Source organism: Mastigoproctus giganteus, chromosome 2 (assembly GCF_048544385.1).
Source record: "Mastigoproctus giganteus isolate SK-2022 chromosome 2, ASM4854438v1, whole genome shotgun sequence".
In the NCBI taxonomy this organism is placed as follows: Eukaryota; Metazoa; Arthropoda; class Arachnida; order Uropygi; family Thelyphonidae; genus Mastigoproctus; species Mastigoproctus giganteus.
Genome location: NC_143576.1, coordinates 130,041,169 through 130,062,147, shown reverse-complemented (window position 1 = coordinate 130,062,147; position 20,979 = coordinate 130,041,169). Strand labels below are relative to the sequence as shown.

The 20,979-nt window shown below is 36.8% G+C and overlaps 1 protein-coding gene across 2 annotated transcripts in view; it reads right to left on the bottom strand.

Annotated features, from left to right (window-relative positions):
• The window catches only part of Sec16 (endoplasmic reticulum export factor secretory 16), a 592,575-nt gene that overhangs the window by 324,751 nt on the left and 246,845 nt on the right, over positions 1-20,979 (bottom strand). For both annotated transcript variants that reach the window (XM_090389538.1, XM_090389539.1), the window contains exon 17: positions 7,653-7,931. In XM_090389538.1, the coding sequence (XP_090245664.1) occupies positions 7,653-7,931 (279 nt within the window). The remainder of the gene's footprint in view (positions 1-7,652; positions 7,932-20,979) is intronic.

Genomic DNA, 20,979 nt, shown 5'->3' with positions numbered 1-20,979 from the left:
GAAAAATCATGCAACTTCACTTCGGCACTATAACAGGATGGACAGTTCAGTTTTGATTTAGTTTTCTCAAAACCCATAAATTCTAGGGCATCAAAAATAAATACACAGCAAAATTAGTAAATCAGTTGAATTAAAGAAATGGCCACCAAAAGAAAAAATTATACAGCTGAAGAAAGGTTAAAGATTACTGAAAGAGTTGAGTAGAGAAACAAAATGCAGTATATTTTGCAAACGTGGAATTCCAGCAGGAATGATCCAGAGGTGAATGAAATAGGAAGAAAAAACTGCATTTATTTGTAGACTCCATAGAAGATGAAGTAGATCTCCAAAGAAATAAAACTAGATAGATGTGAAAACAGTGATGTGCACCAATGCTTATATAAGTGGTTTATACAGAAGCATAGTGAAGGATTAACAAGAAATGAGGTAATTTTGAAAGCAAAGGCACTTAAATTTCATAAGCTACTTGGTGGAGTTGATAACATTTAGCAATAAGCATTAGTAAAGGCATATGATGCACGAAAGCAAGCTTATATAGAATCAGCCAAAAAAAAACACCTTCTCATTTCACCAATCCACTGGCTCTAAACATTTGTCTAGTTCTGCAGTGAATCTATTTAAGCTATCAACTTCTACAACAACAGATGGAAGACTGTTCCAGCAATCAACCACCTGCTGGCTAAAGGCCAACTTCCGCACATCTATCCTACAACTGTCTTTCCTCAATTTGAATTTCTGCCCTTTCGGATGATTATTCTGAGCAAGAGGAAGAATCCCATTAGCATCGAGCATGCTCAAACCATTCAGTGCCTTATAACACCTCAATCAGATCACCTCACAGGTGCCTAGTCTCCAGACACTGTAATTTGCATAACTTAAGCCTTTCCTCATATGAGCAACCCTTTGTTCCATTTACTAATCTTGTTTCCCTTCTTCTGTACTCATTCCAGCAGCTCTACATCTTTCCTAAAATTAGGTTTCCAGACCTGTATACAGTACTCAGGGTAGGCCTGACCATTGCCTTATACAAGGGGATAATCACCTCCTTATCACTGCTTGCAAAATTCCTGTATATCTTTGAAAAGACACCATGATCTACTCTTGCTGACCATCTGCACTGCTCAGAAAACATCATATCTGACTGCACAATTACCCCGGGTCCTTTTCGTTCTCTACTTGTTATTGTTATTTGGTTTTTAGGAGCATTAACAACTAAGGCCATATTGCTCCGGAAATATACAGTGGTCATTCCCTGACCTTTCCGCATCCTCCGTATTTGGTGGTGACGGGCTCGAACCCCGGTCTAATCAAGAAGCGTGTGCTACGCACTGCTGCTCCTTCCCACCTGGCTACGGAGTTGCCTTCGTTCTCTACTACCATCAGTGTAGTACCACACAGTTGATACGTTACTCTGGGGTTACTGCTTCCCATATGCAGTACTTTACATTTGTCAATGTTAAACTTCAGTTGCCCCCTCTCTGCCCGTATGCTCAACTTTTCTAGATCCTGTTACAGTAGCATAACGCATTTTAAGCTTCTGAACGGTGGCTTTGGAAATGAAAGGCTCATCAAAGGATATCCCAGGTTAGTCTTGTAGGCTAATCTGCATTTGGTGACATTACAGTAGCAGAAGCATTTCCTGAATTTCTGTGTAATGTGATTCAAGATGATGAATTTGGAGATGAACAGTTGTACAACTGTGATGAAACAGCACTATACTATAATCTACAATTATTTGTTACACTTATCATTGTTATTAGGCCTATGACACTCCTCTAATTTTTTTTCCAGTGCTTATGTCACACCAACCGGACTTAACAATGAAATGACCACTCATGTCACCTAGATGCACTGCCTTTTAACTAAGAAATAACTCTTCCTTCTCCTCCTGTGCACATTGTTTTCCCCATATTCAAATTCTGTATTCCTTATGTCTGAGTGACACCCTGTCCGATATCCCTACAATGTCGGCATTTTATGACTCAAACAGTATTAATGTAGCATTATTCTTTTTTGATCTTTTAGTTCAGTATTTTGATTTAAAATTAAATTTAGATTAAAACCATACCTCAGACTAGAGCAAAAAAGCAAAGGGTTCAAAGTAGTGGAAATGCTTTGGTTTTGGGAAGAACTTACAAAGGCAGTTCTATGACGAATCAGGATTACATCATGTGTGCTACTTTAGCTATTTTTGTTAAGCCAGCTTTATCAGGACATGATACAGACATGAGGGGGTGGGGAGAAGTGCTTTTATGTATTCATTACAAAGATCCACCTTCGGTTGAACCTTCACTGGTCACAAATACTACAAGAATACAATAACTGTATTGGTTTGTCCAATATATCAATATAACTCTGTACTGGTTTGTCCAATATATTGTATCCCACATATCCTTCACCTTCACCGATCACAAATCAACAAATACGATGAAAACACTGCAAAAGATGGCAAACCAAACAGGGCAGACAAATACAATAACGAAATCGAATATAGACATTTCAAAATGCATAACTTCGCCAACACATCCATGGCCATTCTGACCATTATCGATAACAACACACAAAGAGGAATCATGGAAGATATGTTCATTCTACTATATAAATCCCTATACCCTTATGGTTTAAACAATCGCTTTAACAGAAGGAACTTCGCATTCGCCAGCCCAGAAATATGTACTTACACCATTTTCCAGATCAGCAAAAACTGGCAAAATAACGGGATTAAAAACGGAAAAATACTAAAAGAATACAATAAAAACAACTACAAAATACCAATAAATATCAATGGCTTTGAAAAACTAACAGAATGGGACACAGATCCCATAAACATCAAAAACATACACAATACACTATTCTCTATTAAAATAAGTAAGCTTAAAGCACTTAGCAAAATATACCAATGACAAAAAACCCAGAACATACACCTCAACAATATACTTGAAGGCATATTTAAATTCAGAATAGGCATAAAATTCAACGAACACACTAAAAAAGAGTACTGCATAATAAAATACCAAAACCGTTTATAGGACACAGTTAATATCGGTAACATCATAAACAATAACAACAAAAGTTACCTACCCATCAAAAACACACAAATAAAAATTAGATACAGCTACACCAAGCCAATAGGACTAACCATCTGCAATTACAAAAACACCATTGATAAAATGAATGAAGAAGAACAACCATGTCACTGCCAAGAAAGTAGATATAAAAACTTCATCAATACACATTACAAGCATATAATAACAGGAGACCTCAATATCATCGAAGACAAAGCACTAAGAGAAACAATGAAAAAGGGTGCAAAATTCAGAGCTAACACCCCAACTAGGCTGGAATATATAAAAAAATCAATATACGCAGATCTGTTACAATTTGCATTCAAAGCTGGATAAACGCCAATACTGAAAACATATTAGACCACTTCAGAGAAAACATAACACTACAAAAACATAAGCATTTAAATTTAAGAAGTATTAACAGCAAAATAAAAGAAATACAAAACAAATTCGTGATCAGAAGAACTGACAGGGCAAGTAATAATTTCAGTATTATATGCAAAAGATTCTACATTGAAGCTATAAAAGAGGAATTGTATAACAATGAAACATACAAGTACACAGACACCAATCCAAACAGCATCAGCAAAAAAAAAAATTCTGGCAATGCATAAAAAACTTAAAATTAAAATAGACAGGATGAAATACCCTTACATATACTGGATACCAAAATATCACAAGGTGCCTACAGGAAAAATATTCATTACTTCGGGCAAAAATAGCTACATAAAGTATACTAGTAAGATAATGGAAAATAAATTAAAAGATATCACCAAGGAAATCAAGAACACCAGAATTATCAACAACAAAGAATATTTGGACAACATTAAAAAACAAAACAATAGCATAAAAAGTATATACACATACGATTTCAAAAACCTTTTTACAAGCATAGCACACGACAACCTAATAGAAGTACTACAGATATACTACCAAAAATATCACAATATCTTACAATGCAAAAAACAATACTGGAATGACCTAACAAAAATCAGTGTCAAAGGCAACTACATACTAATGGGAGGTAAAACATATATGCAAGGGGATAGCTACGGGATCCAGCAGTTCATGCGCCATAGCTAACCTCTGCCTGCATCACTATGAAAGCAACATCACAGAAAATATCAAATTCTACAGATATATAGATGACATCCTCGTGATCAACTATGACAACTTTGCAAATGTAGTAAAGAATACTTACCCAACAGACTTAAAAATTGAATGTACAAATCCTGATAACAACCAACAAGCTGTCTACTTAGACAGCGAAATTGCCATCAACCAAAACAAAATATATACACATCACTATGATAAAAGAGACTATTTTAATTTCGATACAATAAAACTCACACACCGGGAAAGCAACATAGCGAAGCATATACATGGTAATACTATAAGAAACCAAACAAACAGACTTTTAAAAATCTGCAACAATACAGAAAGCATAAAGATGGCAATACAAAAACTCATCAAAACCCTAGATATAAACAAAATTCCCAACCGATACAGTAGGTATCACATAAAAACTGCCATATACACAAATATTAGAACACACCACCCCAATGAAGACCCATATATATTCATCAAAAACCATCTAAAAATAAAATAGTATTACTCAGAAAAAGTATCCCAAAGTTTATAAGGTTTATTGCACTCAGACGAGGCTCGTCGCCTGACTGCACTACAACCTATTACCAAATTTAACTCCACCCCACCCATAGTAAGAGACTGTATATATGTATATAGCTTTACCTCTGGACAAATATGTGCTGTTACGCCTTAGAAAAGCGGTACCGGCACAGTCCGAGGTAAGGCACAAAAACGCATGTAAATATAATGTTAATACACATGTAAATAAAAGATTTTAATCTACATGTTAACACAACCCATATAAAGCTTACAGAAAATCAGGGCCTGAGGTCAATGCACCATCAACACACAAGGTAACGTTAGTGCGACTGCGCTATAAAAATCGCTACCTATAAAACAAATAGAAGGCGGGAAATTTCCCCTTTTTATTCTACGAATCTCTCCACCGGACTACAACATTAAGTAAGTAGGAATTTTACAATATTGAATAATTACACATTAGACTTTGTGTACTCTATCACAGTTTGCTGAAGAGATCGTAAAAAAATTAAAACTAATTAATACTATAAATAGATATGCAAACAATAATTAAGAATTTAAAAAATTCAAAAACTTAAAAATTCTAGGAACTTTAAGTATTAAACAAAAGAAAAGGAACTTAAAATAGCAAAACTGTGATAGGTACAAACAGAAACGAGTAAGTATAAGGCATTACATCAAAGGGCTGTAAATCCACTCAAAGCCCCCGACAAAGTAGGGGATTGATGGCCACGTGATGGAATGCAAAAATGTATTATAGTAAAAATGTATAATAGTAATAAAATAGAAGTATACTGTTAATAATAACTAGTAATTACCTTTTGCTACAGATAAAAATTTTCATCAATAATTTGTCATGAAAATTCATTATCATTAAGCATTAAACTTCTAAACCTGATATGTATAGGCCATGCGGAATTAAGATGACCTAAATAAGGCTAGATTAATGACCAGAATTGTATGAACACTAATGCCTATATGTAAAAACCACCAATAATAGGTAACAATAAAAAATTCGAACAATTAGAAATGTGTATGTATATATATATATATATATATATATATATATATATTTTATTTTTTTTTTAAATATATTTATATCCCTTGCGTTTCTTTAAATCCAGCTTGGTATTTTCTGCTTGAATTACCTTCTATATTATTATCTTCAATATTATACAAAATATTTTATACACATTATGGTTGTAATGCATAATTGCTCTAGCAACTGCATTGGCCCATAAGTATTAATATTATTAACATTATAATAGTTATATTAATATTATAATAGTATTAACATTGGCCCATAAGTATTGACCCATTCTTTCCATATTACTCATATATATATATATTAAATTAATATAAAACCAACCTCTTCAAAAAGAGATGCACAGGGTTTAAACCTAAATGTTTCTTTTCTGTGAATCTGCCATACCCATTCATTCCTCCAATCAGTGAATGGCAACACACATCCCACATTTGTTTGAATACCCCTTGTATTTTTTTCCTAAAGAGGTGCAACCAAAAATTTGCGACTTCTACATAAATTTCATCCAAAGCATGAGATTTCTCCCAAGGTCTTCCAACTATTCTACTAATTCTGGTGTTCCAAAAGGTTAAGTTCTTTCTCCCACTCTTTTCCTACTGTATGTTAATGACTATCTCCAACTGACTGGAAAATCTACCCACAGTTTTGCTAGTGATAGAATATTACATTCCACCTTCCAGTTTGACAAACCTTGCTCTGCACAAACAGCTGTAACTTCTTGAATATCCACTACCAATTCCTTAAATGCTGATCTCAAGATAATTTTTTTCAATGAGACAATTCCAATTATTTTAAAATTCAGTCCTGTTTTACATCTCGCAAAAAACAATCTACTGCTTATATGCTTATCTTCGATGATACATTTTGAGACAAGATCACATATCTCTAGAAGGAATTATCCTGACTTCCAATCTCTCTTGGCATAAGCACATAACAAATATTGCTTCCTCTGCATCTAAAAAACTGGGTTTTCCTTTTCACTCTCAGTGTTACTTTTTTCTAAACAGCTACTCACTTTGTATAAATCTCAAATCTGCCCTAACATGGAATACTGTTCCCACATCTGGGGTAGTGCCCCTGAAAATCTCTTTGACTTTTAAAATACTTTCAAAAGAGGACAGTCAGGTTAATTAATGGCTCACGTCTTACAAAGACTCTCCACTTTCAGTCTAATAGATATTCTGATTCTGCCACATGCCTTTTCTATAGATACTTCCATGGGCCCTATCCTTTTGAATTGGCATTTCAAATTCCTCCACTCTCTTCCAAGCCAGTCCAAGGTACTGCAATCAATCAATATCCATTTATGGTACAACTTTAAACTCACAGAACTAACTTTTCTTCATCTTCTGAAACAATCCTCTTCCACATGTATTTCCTGAAAACTATAAACTACAGAAATTCAAGTCTAATGTAAACAAGTAGATTAATTCAACCCATGCATGGTACTAAGTACTATAAGTTTTAATACCTTTAACGTTTAGGGTTTTCAAATAATAAAAAAAAAGAGAAGGGGGGGAAGAAAAAGTGCATTTGTCATTCCTTGCTTGTGAAAGAAACTGCCACCTCATTTCTTGCAACTCAAGATTATAAGTTTGGAGCCTTTTACTAGAATATAATCTGTAAGGTATTGTGCATATGACTGCTAAGCATGAGCACTAAAGGCACAGTTACAATCTTTAATAATTAGTGAAGAACTGAAAATTCAAGAGGCAGAAAAAATTCTTTGCAATATGCCATTGCAAAGAATTGACTATTGTATGAAATTTTTCCACGATTTGCAGCTGTTAAGGCAGGGAAAAGTCAATCTTTGAAAGAAATATTTTAATAAGTATGTAATAATTAATGCTACTTGTTTATCAAAGTTAAAATAATTAATTATATTTTATAAGATCTTAAAACAGTCCCAGTACCTTTCTGTGGCCAAAAAGCAGAAATTCTCTGAATTTTCTTGTAATTTTGTCAACAGCTGAAGGCTGGGAATTGATTAAAGTTCGATCTTGTATCACTACAATTCCTTCATCTGGAGATGGAGTGTCTGCTGAGGGTGCTTGTCCTACTGAATCACTTAACTCGGAAATTGTAGTCTCACCTTGAGGAGTATCAGATGAAGGCCGAGAGGAAATAATTGAAGGACGGAGCACTTCATGATCTTTCAAAAGAAGCTCAGCAATATCACTTCCTGCAACAGACTAAGAAATAACAATAACTGCAGACTACTGAAATAGTATCACAAAAACTACTAATATTGTTTTAAGAAGCACTGTACACTACTATCATCTTAAGAAACATTGTAGAGTGCTTCTTATTATCTTAAGAACTGTACACTATACACAATCATCTTAAAAAACATACTGTATTACACTGGATTAGCATTTTTTTTCTCATTCAAACTATTCAATTCATATAAATTTATTATTTTTTCTAGGGGAGGAAAGCACTCATATATTTGTAATAATGTGCATTACATTTTTCTATCTCATTGGCCTTTGTTTTCATTGGAGGGAATGGAGATGGATGCTTCATTCCCTCCATTAGAAACTACATCATTATTCATAATTAGATTTAAAATTACTAATTTCGTTTTTAATCCTGATTCAAGCACATAGGAGTAACAAGACCATAGATAATATTTCAATGATTCGTGCTTCATCTACTCCATTCACACAGCAGAAACCCATAGCTGTTTTTTATTTCTCCACTGAAAATTCCAAAAATCTCCATTAATTATTGCACATATGTCATGTACAGTTATCAATTATAAGCTGGTTTATTTGTTTGTTATTTGGTTTTTAGGAGCATTAGCAACTAAGGACATATTGCTCGGGGGGGGGGGGGGTATGCGGTGGTCATTCCCTGACCTTTCTGCATCCTCTGTATTTGGTGATCACGGGCTCGAACCCCAGTCTAATCAAGAAGCATATGCTACGCACTGCTGCTCCTGCCCACCTGGCTATGGAGGCTCCCTTATAAGCTGGCTTTACTGACATTATCTTTCCTCCAATTAGTAATGCTCTCTGGCTTTGTGACATTGAAGTGACATCTGGAATCAAACTGTTGACACATGTGCTTTATGTTGTATTCAATTGTTGAAGTGTGTTTTTCAACCTGCATTTTACTCGCCAAGAAGTCTAAATGGAATTTTACTTTCAAAAATAAAATGTTTTTGATATTTAAAAAAAAAAACAAAAAAAAAAACGATTTTTCACAGTTGTATTCAGAAAAGTGTGAAAATAAAGGTGTCATCAAAGAATGAACACTTTTGAATTATTTTTTGCTGATTTTTCAAATTCCCTAGCACAGAGAGAAATTTTCAATAATTCATATGCCTGATTATGGGTTAAATAAACATCACCAAAAGGGCAAATTCATTAAAATCCCAAAGGCGCTACTGTTATCAGTTTCAGAGCTTACTGGCAACTCATAAGAAGAAAAAAAATGTTTTTTTTTCCTACATACTTACCTTCTGAAGAATAATACACTTGTCAGGATCACAGCAGAATCATGATTATTCAGGAGTTGTAGATTACAAGGAAGTTTAAGTAGAATAACAAAAATAAATGTGGAATCCATTATTAATATTGTTTGTTTACATTTTGTAATGCTCCTGTAGATAAGACTTGAATTCTAGGAAACCTCAACCCCCACCTTTGCTGTCTTCTTAATAGTTCACTTTAGTCATATTTCAGCAATCCTTCAGTTTATTACTGTACAATTAATTTTAATATTATTTTCAGAATTTTTAAAATTTGCATCCAGGTGGGTCCTATCACGTTAAAATGGAAAAGGGTTGTTCCTTCCACAGAATAAAAACTTGTCAATAAACAAAAAAAGTGCTAAAGTATCAACTTCAGTGAGTCTCTCTTCAGCTACAAGTATTGATGATGCCACTCTTGCTGACAAATTGATTTGGAATTTATATAGTACCCTAAACAACAAAAGGCAAACCAAGGGAAAAAGAAAACTTTATTGTTCACCTTTTTCAAAAAGGTATGTGTATTAAATATGAATGGCATGTGACTAAATCAATTTATATTAGTGTCACTTTAGAAGTTTTTTTGCCAATTCACAGACTACCTGATTTTCAATTATCAGGGAAAATTTATTTCTCAATCTCCCAAGACAAGCACACTTTACTGTACTGGATTGTAAATGGACTTGTTTTCATAATACATTACAGATAACTATGTTTGTTACAAATCAACGTTTGTTCTTTATTTTGACCTCAAACATTCAAGGCATGCTTAAAAAGCTCAAAAAAGGTCATTAATACACAAGAGGAAAAGAGCAGGAGAAAGAACTGAACTTTGGGGAACACCAGTATTAATGGAGAAGTTAGAAGACAGAGAAGCAGTGAGAGAGAAAACTGGATACCCAATTACATAAATCAGTTGTAAAACCATAAGATGGAAGCTTATTTAAAAGGCATTTATGTGAAAACATGATCAAAAGCCTTTGAAATGTCGAGGGCAACTACTTGAGTTTCACCAAACTTTTCCACTGAATTTGTCCACAGATGGGTAACATAAGCCAAAATATCACCAGTGGAGCGACACTGCCAGAATCCACATTAGATGGATTCTGTCTATTACATCTGATAGAATACTTTAAAAAGAGTAGAAGTAAGTGCAATGGCATGATAATTGGATGGGAGGAATTTGTCACCCTTTTAAGAACTGGCTGGATATGAGCAAATTTCGAAGTAGAAGGAAAAATGCCTTTGGAACAAGGAAGTGAAAAAAAGATGACACAGAATGGAAGTAAGTTCAGGAGCACAGGTTTTAAGAACAAGTGGAGAAATACCATGAGGACCTGGAGGTTTCTTACTGAAGATTGTTCAAAATCCTTCTGATATCCTTTTGACGGAAGACCTCAGGAGGCAATGAATGAAGTGTACTGGGAATGGCGGGAGGTAGTTTACCAAGATCATCAATACACGAGTTGGAAGAAAAATAGGATTCTGCTGGCGGGTCTGTTTTATCTGTTGCTGAAGTGGCAATAGAACCATCAGGTTTGGGCAGAAGTGGGAACAGAAATAGGCAAAAGTTGCAGCCAATTGCTTCAGCAAGAGACCAGAATGCTCAACTACCATCTAGACAAGAAGCAAGTTTTCTACACTTAGCCTGTTTGAAATACAGTTTGGACTGATTAATAATTGCTTTACAATTGTTGCGAGCTTTTGTGTATGCAGAAAATGAACAAGAATAATTTTTCTGACACAATCTGAGCAAATGTTGACATCAAAAGATTTGAAACAGTAATCCGACCAAGTAAAGGAAGAAAAAAATCTCGCGGATCATTTTGTTTTGCATTCTTGTAATGCCAAACAATACGAGGTTGAGAATGGTCATGAGAGAAAGGCTCCATCGGAGAAGAGATCATCACCAAGTTGTGATCTGAGGTGCCTAGAGGACCACTCACCTTGAACGTGTACTTAGTTGTTTGTGAGAAAAAGATCAAGCGTGTTGGCTGCGTGGTTAGGATTGTCTGGTATTCTGATAGGTAAATGAACAATCTGTGCAAGGTCATTAGTAATTGCAAAAGCCTCACATCTCGACCAGCTGGGTCCATGTGGCTAAAAAACGGAAGCCAGCTGGAGTTGTGAACATTAAAATCACCAAGAAAAATTACCTCACTATTAGGAAAATTGGACTGGAAAAAGTCAAAGAGTTCCAAGTGATTAGTGGAGTTGGAAGAACAACAGAGGCAACAGTTAATTTGACAGAATGTGGAAGAGAGATTTTAAGCCAGAGAAGATCCAAAAGAGGAGATTCAAAATTACTGAGTCTCCTACATGGTATATCAGAACAGACATATGCATAAATACCACCTTCCTTTGAAGCTATCTTGTACTAACTTTCAGTTTTTTTGAATAACTAATTTTACTGACTCAGTGGGGGCTAATCTTAGAGAACCTCACATTTCTTTTGAACAATTAAATCTTAGCAGAACTGGAAGAGAGATTTTAAACCAGAGGAGTTTCCTACAGGGTATATTAGAACAGACATATGCATAAGTACCACTTTCCTTTGAAGCTATCTTGTACTAACTTTCAGTTTTTTTGAATAACTAATTTTACTGACTCAGTGGGGGCTAATCTTAGAGAACCTCACATTTCTTTTGAACAATTAAATCTTAGCAGAACTGGAAGAGAGATTTTAAACCAGAGGAGTTTCCTACAGGGTATATTAGAACAGACATATGCATAAGTACTGCCTTCCTTTGAAGCTATCTTGTACTATCTTTCAGTTTTTTTGAATAACTAATTTTACTGTCTCAAATGGAGCTAATCTTAGCAGAACCTCACATTTCTTAGAAATGTACCTTTCCCTCAAGTGCAAATTAAAAGACTTAAGAAATATATTACCTGATACTGTTCTTTTCTATTTGTATTTCTTGGATCTACAAGTTTCCATACATCCATTTGGCAATGATGCTCAAAAATAATTGCAATGCAATATTTTCTTGTTTAATTGCTATTTAAAAAGTTTGCAAATTGTACACAGTCATATGCAAGGTGCAAAAGATTAACATCATGCATTATGCATTCATAATACATGAACAATGTCAAAACCAAGACTTTAACATAAGCCTACTAGTAACGTCAGATTAACATTGTATTACCTATTTTTAAAGATTAGCAGCACATATTACCTATTCATAATACATAAACAATCTTAAAACCAAGACCTTAATATAAGCCTAACTAACATGCCTAACTAATTGTGCAGGGAAGGAAAAATATTCTGAATTGAAGTGTGACCATGGAATAGTGCATGCTTGAAGATGAAGAAAGAAGCACTCGACCATCAGCATCCTAAAACAACCAATCAAAACATCATGTCTGCACTATCATTCAATCAGACTGGCAACTGACCAATCAAGAAATTGCAGAGGAGATGTCTCTTTCATATTTGGTTCATTTTAGGCCATTTTGACTAACAAATTTGGGTGCGAGGAGAGTGGGTACCAAGTTTGTTCCATTAAAACTCAATGCACATCAAAGATGCATAGTCCTCAATTCATGAATTGTTTGTGTAAGCTGTGTCCAATCCTGCATTTTTTAACAAAAATTATAACAGGTGATAAATCCTAGATGTATGGGTGTGACCCAGAGACCAATGTTTAAAGCAAAAATGGAAAACAAAGCCACTGACAATGCCAAGAAAACCATAGCAATCAAAATCAAACGAGGGTCATGCTGATTGCAATTTTTGACAGTGATGGGATATTGTTATCAGAATTCAGTATAAGGTTTCACTGCTAATGCACCTTATACTACCAAAAAAAAATTTTTTTAAATGGTTGAGAGAGACCATCTGCTATTAAATGTCCCAAAAAATGACAAAATGGTTAGCTCATTCACCATGATCTTACATCACTAGGTGACTGGCAATTTTTGACATGAAACAAATATATATACCTTCTGTCTGCTATGAGTTTTAATTCATAATACAGTAAACTCTATAAAATCTAGCACTTTAGATTCTGGAATGCTTTAAAATCCAGGACTTTTTACAAAAAAAAACACACACACACACACACATACATATATATATATATATATATATATATATATCAACATTTTACAATTTTGAAACATTAACTCCTTGCAGTCCAGCATTATTTTCACTGTCTTCCCCATGCAGTCCGGCTCTATCAATCAATCAAACAAATGACTGGTTGAAATGTGATATTCAAAATTTATTTATTTTCAAGTTTACATTAGCTAATACACTGAGTGGACAGAAATCATGAGATACCTACATAGTAACAGATAGGCCAACCTTTTGCCTGGATAAGGGCAGCCAAGCGGCGAGGCATTGAGTCCACTAATTCACAAAAACATTCCACATGTGTTTCCATCCATGCTTGCTGCATCACTGTCCATACTTCCATCGTATTCTGGGGGGGGGATCCAAAACTCAAATGGACCTTTCCACAGCATCCCAAAGATTCTCCACAGGGTTCATATCTGGTGAACGGGAAGGCCATTCCATGATGGTAAAATCTGAGGAATGCTCTTTGGTTTGGGTTTGGGTTTTATTGGCGCATCAGCAACTGAGGCTATAATGCGGCAAATACCGGTTATATTATAAAAAGTTAAAACATTCAGTGACCTAAGTAGTTAGGCCACCATGTCCAGATATATAATAACAGGTATATAAAAAATAAACCAATAGAGATAACAATAACAAATTTTAAATACAATTAAAAACTTTTGATTTAAAATAGTTAAAAACAGCAGACACGTTGTCACTGTCAGATAAAATCTGACTGAGTGTATAAGGTTCAGTCAGATGATTAAAAGCGGTAAAACGGGTGCTGCTAAAATCTGGACAGTCAATTAAAAGGTGTCTAATCGTTAAAATTGTGCCACAGGACACACACATAGGAGGGTCATCAGCCATCAGCAGAAACGAATGAGTTAAATGACTGTGTCCTATGCGCGTCCGGGCAAGAACAACTTCCTCCTTACGATTCCTGCGCAGACTATACTGCCACAGTTCAATTACAGGCTTTATATGATATAATTTATTCGCAGTCTGTCTATTCCACGAATCCTGCCATTGGGAGTGTATCTTCTCGTGTATTATTTGCCTGTAGTCTGTATAGGGGACTGACAGGCAGCATTTATTATTGGGAATTGCTGATTTGGCTGCAGCGTCAGCCAAATCATTTCCCGTAATCCCAATGTGGCTGGGAATCCAGCAGAAGCGGATATCATATTCACGTCCACAGAGGAAGTGAATCTTCTGCTGAATGCTAGACAGAACTGGATGAGAATTATATCTCACAGTTATTAAAGCCTGTATCACGCTGAGAGAGTTGGAATATAAAATGAACCGTTGGTATTGGCATTTACTGATGTGATCTAAGGCTAACTCAATTGCGTGCAGCTCTGCAGTAAATATGCTACATTCCGAGGGAATCTCCTCGGATGTAGTGCTGTCTGTAAAGACAGCAGCAGATCCCACATATGATTCTGACTTTGAACCGTCTGTGTAAATTGGCGCGAAGTCAGAATTTTCAGTTCGGTGTGCTGAATGAAGCTGCAGGTAGACAGATGATGGAGTGTCCGACTTTACCCAATTCCGAAGGGACAAGTCACATTTCGGGACATGAGCATGCCAGGGTGGAAGGGGTTGCTTAGGTGTTTGGGCAACCTTGTCTACCTTGATATTAAGTTCTTTGAGTAGCTCTTGGAGACGAATACCAAAAGGACGATTGGCAGTCTTACGGGTATTGTACAAATTTCCCCATCATGGCTCAAAAACAGATAGCCACGTAGGATGGACTGGCAGGGATTTCAGTTTTAAAGCGTACTTTAAAGATAACTGCTTATGTCGAAGTGATAACGGTGGTTCGTTTGCTTCGACGTATAAGCTCTGGACAGGAGACATGCGATATGCTCCAGTAGCGATATGGAGGGCCTGATGATGGACAGGGTCCAGCCATCGAAGGGCACTGTCTCTGGCTGAGGAATATACCTGGGACCCATAATCTAATTTGGATCGCACAAGTGCACGGTAAAGCCGTAGAAGGGTGCATCGGTCTGCTCCCCAAGATGTAGAGGAGAGCGAGCGGAGAATATTAAGCCCTCGTGTGCACTTTGTGCGGAGTTGACGGATGTGATCCAGAAAGGTCAGTTTTTTTATCAAATAGGAGTCCCAAGAATTTTGTGTCCCCTGCTACTGGAATAGCATTTTGTCCGAGCCTTAATTCAGGTTCAGGATGAAGATTACGCTTACGACAAAAGTGTACGCAAACGGTCTTCTCCGGCGAGAACCAGAAGCCATTAGTAAGTGCCCAGGAATTGAGACGATCAATGGCTTTTTGCAGTTGTCTTTCAATAACCCTCATGTTGCATGACTGGCAAAAAATGCTAAAGTCATCAACATAGAGGGCACTGTTTACAGTTGGAGGAAGTTGTTCTGTGATGGAATTTATTTTGATGGCGAAAAGCGTGACACTTAATACTGATCCTTGTGGTACTCCCTCCTCTTGGCTGAAGGAGCGAGAGAGTGAGGATCCCACACGAACTTGGAAAGATCGATTGGCTAAAAAGTTTTGAATAAAAAAGGGGAGATGCCCTCTAAGGCCTAGGCTATGTAAATCTTTTAAAATGCCAAATCTCCAAGTTGTGTCATACGCTTTCTCCATGTCAAAGAACACTGACACCAAGTGTTCGCGTTTTAGGAAAGCATCCCGGATGGATGTTTCCAGTCTAATAAGATGGTCCAAAGTAGACTGGTTCCTTCGGAAGCCGCACCTGGATGTTGGAGAGGTCATTTGATTCTAAATACCAGATTAAACGAGAATTAACCATTCTCTCCAGGATTTTGCACAGACAGCTAGTCAGAGCAATAGGACGATAATTGGTAGTGACTTTTGGATCCTTTCCTGGCTTAGCAAAGACAAGAACGATTGCCTTGCGCCAGGAATCCGGAAACTGCCCTTCAATAAAGATTCTGTTATATAGAAAGAGCAGACAATCCATAGATTTTGGTGAAAGATGTTTAATCATTTCATAATGGATGCCATCTGGTCCAACAGCACTTGCTTTGGAAAGAGCGAGGGCTCTTTTCAGTTCCCGAATAGTGAAATCCCCGTTGTAGGGATAAATGCTCTTAGATTTAAAGTTAAGTGCCTGTTTTTCGATTTTATATTTCAGGACCAGGAACTCTGGGGAATATGAAGATGTTGCAGAGATGTTAGAGATTGTTTCCCCAAGAGAATTGGCTATTGCAGTTGGATCTGCAATAGCGCATCCATTATAATCTAGGATTGAAGAAGGGTGGGATGTATATTTTCCCTTCATTTTCCGGATTTTATCCCAGGCTACCTTAGAATTGGTAGACTGGTTAATGGATGATGTAAAATGGATCCACGATTCCTTTTGACTCTGACGGCAAATGTAGCATGCTTTGGCTCGTGCACGCTTGAAGGCTATTAGATTAACAGTGGTAGGATATCGACGGAATATCCCCCACGCTTTGTTTTGAGCCTTTTTTGCTGCTGTGCATTGTGAATTCCCCCAAGGTTTGGGAAATGGTGGAAACCGGGCAGATGTTTCTGGGACAGCATTTGCAGCTGCTTGGACAATGATTTCTGTGATGTACGTAACTGCATCATTGATAGGCTCTTGACTGACTGTGCTAAGATCAAAAATTGCCTGATGTTGGAAGGCAGTCCAGTCAGCCTGATCAATCTTCCACCGTGGTAACCTGAAGGGAAGACATGGTCTCCCACTGTGTAACGAGGTTATCACAGGGAAGTGATCACTTCTGTATGGATTCTCCTCCACTTCCCAAGTGAGTGAAGGGAGAAGAGAAGGGGAGCAGATAGAAAGATCAATGGCAGAAAAAGTACGGGTAGGCATGTGGAAGAAGGTATTTGTTTCAGTATTTAGAAGGGAAAGGTCATTGTCATTTAGCATATGCTCTATGACTCGTCCCCTTCCATTGATGTTAGCACTACCCCACAGGGTGTTATGTCCATTAAAATCCCCGAGAAGTAAGAAAGGGGGAGGCAATTGTGTTAGAAGATCATCAAGGTCTTCCTGGGAGATGTCAATCCCAGGTGGCAAATAGATAGAGCAGACCCGTTAATAAAAATCCCACCATAAGGCAAATTGCAACAGCTTCTATGCTAGTTGTAATTAGCAAGGGCTGCACTGGGGTCTGGTTGCCCACACGGATAGCCACTCCCCCATGAGCAGGACCATCCGCAATTCTATCCTTACGATAAATTGTGATGTTATGCATTGTGGGATCATCATTTGCCTTTAGATAACACGGAATGCTCTTTGAACCATGTTCTAGTCACCACGGCTCTGTGGGGAGGTGCATTGTCTTGCTGGAAGAGTCCGTTGCCCTGTGGGTACACAATGACCATGAAGGGATGCAGATGGTCTGCAAGGATCAACACGTAACCTGGACCATTCAGAGATGCACCTAGACGTACCAGAGGTCCCAACGTGTGCCAGCTGAACACATCCCAGACCATTACCGACCATCCACCTGCCTGATCAGTTCCTTGTTAACATGACGGGTGCATAGCTTCGTGCAGCTTCCGGCAGATAAACACCCTCCCGTCTGCTCGAAATAACTGGAAATGGGTCTCATCAGACCAGAAGACCTGTCTCCTATCCTCCAAGGTCCAGTGTCGATGTTCTTTTGCCAAAACAGTTCCCATAACCTATTGCAGCTAATGATTGCTTGGTGGAGACGTTTTGTGCCACTGCCGCTCTCCGGTTGGCTGAAATCAAATGAGACAGACGTCGATGTTCATCTACCACCTTTCTCTGCCCACAGCACTATCCATGATGAGATATTATTCCAGAAATGCCATATTCTCAATACACTCCCAATACTATTGAACAGGGATAGTGCAAATTCTGTACCACCTCCATGATAGAGTGACCCGTGTGTTGGGCATCATCTCTCTTTCAAAGTTGGTTAACTCATGACATTTATCCATACTGACATCGAATTACCCTCTACATGAATGCAGTGTACCTATATACCTGCCAAGTAGTGGGTTCATCCACTAGTGAGAGGGGTGACAAAGTCGCATTGCCCAGGAACTCCATGAATTCTGTACTTTCAGTGTATATAAAAGTTTAAAAGTTCTAATGCAATATTTCTTCCCACAAGAAAATATTCGCAAATCCTTCCATCCAGATAATTGACTGATTTTTTACTTTAGAGCCCCTACTTTGAATTCCTCATTTGTCCTTTTGTGGGTAGGCAGAGATACAATATCCAAAATATCTGCCTGCCCCCTTCTTCAGACCACTATTTCTCTATATCAATTTTTTTTAATTTAGTCCCATGTTGATAACTCCAAAAATCACCTTTAGTTCATTTGGTGAGACCTAAACCCAGTCAAACCATATGGAATAATCAGAAACTTTTATTTCTAAGAGTTTCCTTTTCTTCCCACCAATTTCTTCAGCAAGGTCTAAAAATTTCTCAGTTTACTCCTCAGAAAGACCCTTTACTAGACCAACTCTAAATGCTTCACTCCAACACAGAGAATAAGTTACTTTGTGACTTCTACACTGAAAAAGAAAATAGAGAAGAAGAAGAAGAAGAAGAAAAAAAAAACTCCTCCTGCTGTTAACAATAGAATATAAATATCAAAAAACAGTTTTAGTTTTTCAGATCCTTTATATAAAGAATAAATGGATGGCAGTACAGTGGGAAAAGAGACTTTTTAAACTGGAAATGCCTATATTTGTGCCAGTCCCCACATTAGACTTGAGGACCAACTTCCATTAACTATTGAATATAAATATCAATTTAATTTTGCAGGCTGTTTATATGAAGTATATACAAATGGCAGTATGTTGGGAAAACAATATAAACACATTTATATTGTATACGAAGCATAAATAGATCACAGTATAATAATTAAGTCAGTAGAGCATAAACACAAATTTCATGATCAGAAATGAAGATGTTTTCGGTGCCAACAACATCCAATTGAAAGAGGACCAAAACAAACAACACCGCATGTACTTAATAATTCAATATAAACATTAATAAGCATGGATGGATTGTTTATTTGAAATATACCATATTTTCCGGCTTATAAGATGCACTGGCATACAAGACGCACCCTAGTTTTGGCCACATATTTTGGGGAAAAAAAATAAATAAAACAATAAATATTTCTTCAAAATAATAAAAATAATTTGGAGAAAATAATAAAAATAAAATTAAATACGGTAATATATTTTTCTCAAAATAATGGTATACGCTTGGGTAAATGTTCAATCAATAATGAAATGTTTGTTTCTGAAAAAAGCTGACAGAAGTAACGTAACAGAAATTCTTACTCACACTAAAACAAATACGGGTGTCACTTTCTCTTTGTAAAAGACGGTTGGAATTGAAAAATCCCGATCCAGTCTAATTAGCCCGCCATATCATAAAAGCGTGAGATCATAGAGGAATGCCATAAAAGCGTGAGTTCATATTATAGAGGAAGCAAACACATGGGAAAATGAAACAAGTTTTCACTCACGTCTGATTGTGAGATTGATATCACGCAGATTTCAACAAATTTTCCACGAAAAAAAGATTACTGGTATGTATTGTTGCCATAGATTGTAACCACTGATAATTGTTAAAAATATATTTCAATAGATAAATCTTAAGTAAAATTGGTGTGAATTTCAAAGGGAAGTTTTCAGAACTCAGTTTACTGGCACTGTGTAATCGAAAATGCATTGCCAGTAGTCTTTAGGCCTAATCTGACATTGACCATATAAGACGCAGGGTGATTTTCCAAGTATTTCTTCGCGAAAAAAAACCGCGTATTATAAGCCAGAAAATACAGTATATATAGGGTAGTACAATAATTACACCAGTACCACTGGTAAACAACTTCTGTGACCAGAAAAACTGATGGGCACACTGAATGCAAAAGTGGACGAAGTGGAATTTTATGTCACGCCCAGCACAACATTGAACCGTAAATGATTAAAAAGTAATTTGGCACTTGCATGAACTATCGCATTTGCCTAGGATCTAACAAAGTAATGAAGCTGGAGACAGACGTAACAACTTATAGGACAAAACTACGCATCAAATGGTTAGAATGGTTCCTGACTGTTCAGATCACCGAACAGCAAATAGCAGACCATAGACAGACCATCATCAGAAAGCACCTGATAGCTCCTGCAATCTTGGAAAAAATCAAGCAGGATGTAAGCAACCAACTACAAACAAACCAGAATTGGAGGAGATAAAATAGCAAGTATAAGAGCTACAACCCATAGTAGCCAAAGTGGAAACAACAAGGTCAAAATATCAAGAATAGAAGAAGAGTGGAAGAAAGATCTAGCAGAATTTGAAGGAATGGATCCCACAAAGACCCACACCATACTGAAGCAGAGACTCAACAGAATCCTGTGGAAAGTCACAGACCACCTCAATATCTAAATAATACCAGATTATCTCAACAACAACAAAGTAATACTAGACACCACCTGCACAGCCATTTACTGTGCTGCTTTAGCAGCCACAAGGATGAACGGAAGGGAAATGAGAGAACAAAATTACACAAAAACAAGGAACAACCAGCCTGAGAAAGAAAGAAACAGCAGAAGACAGAAGAGACAGGATTGAAGATAGGCCAACTGACCCAGTATCACACAGGGTAACAAAAGTAAGAAACTGATCAGAAAAGTGAAGGCCATCCTCAAGGAAGGCAACATCCACACCAAAC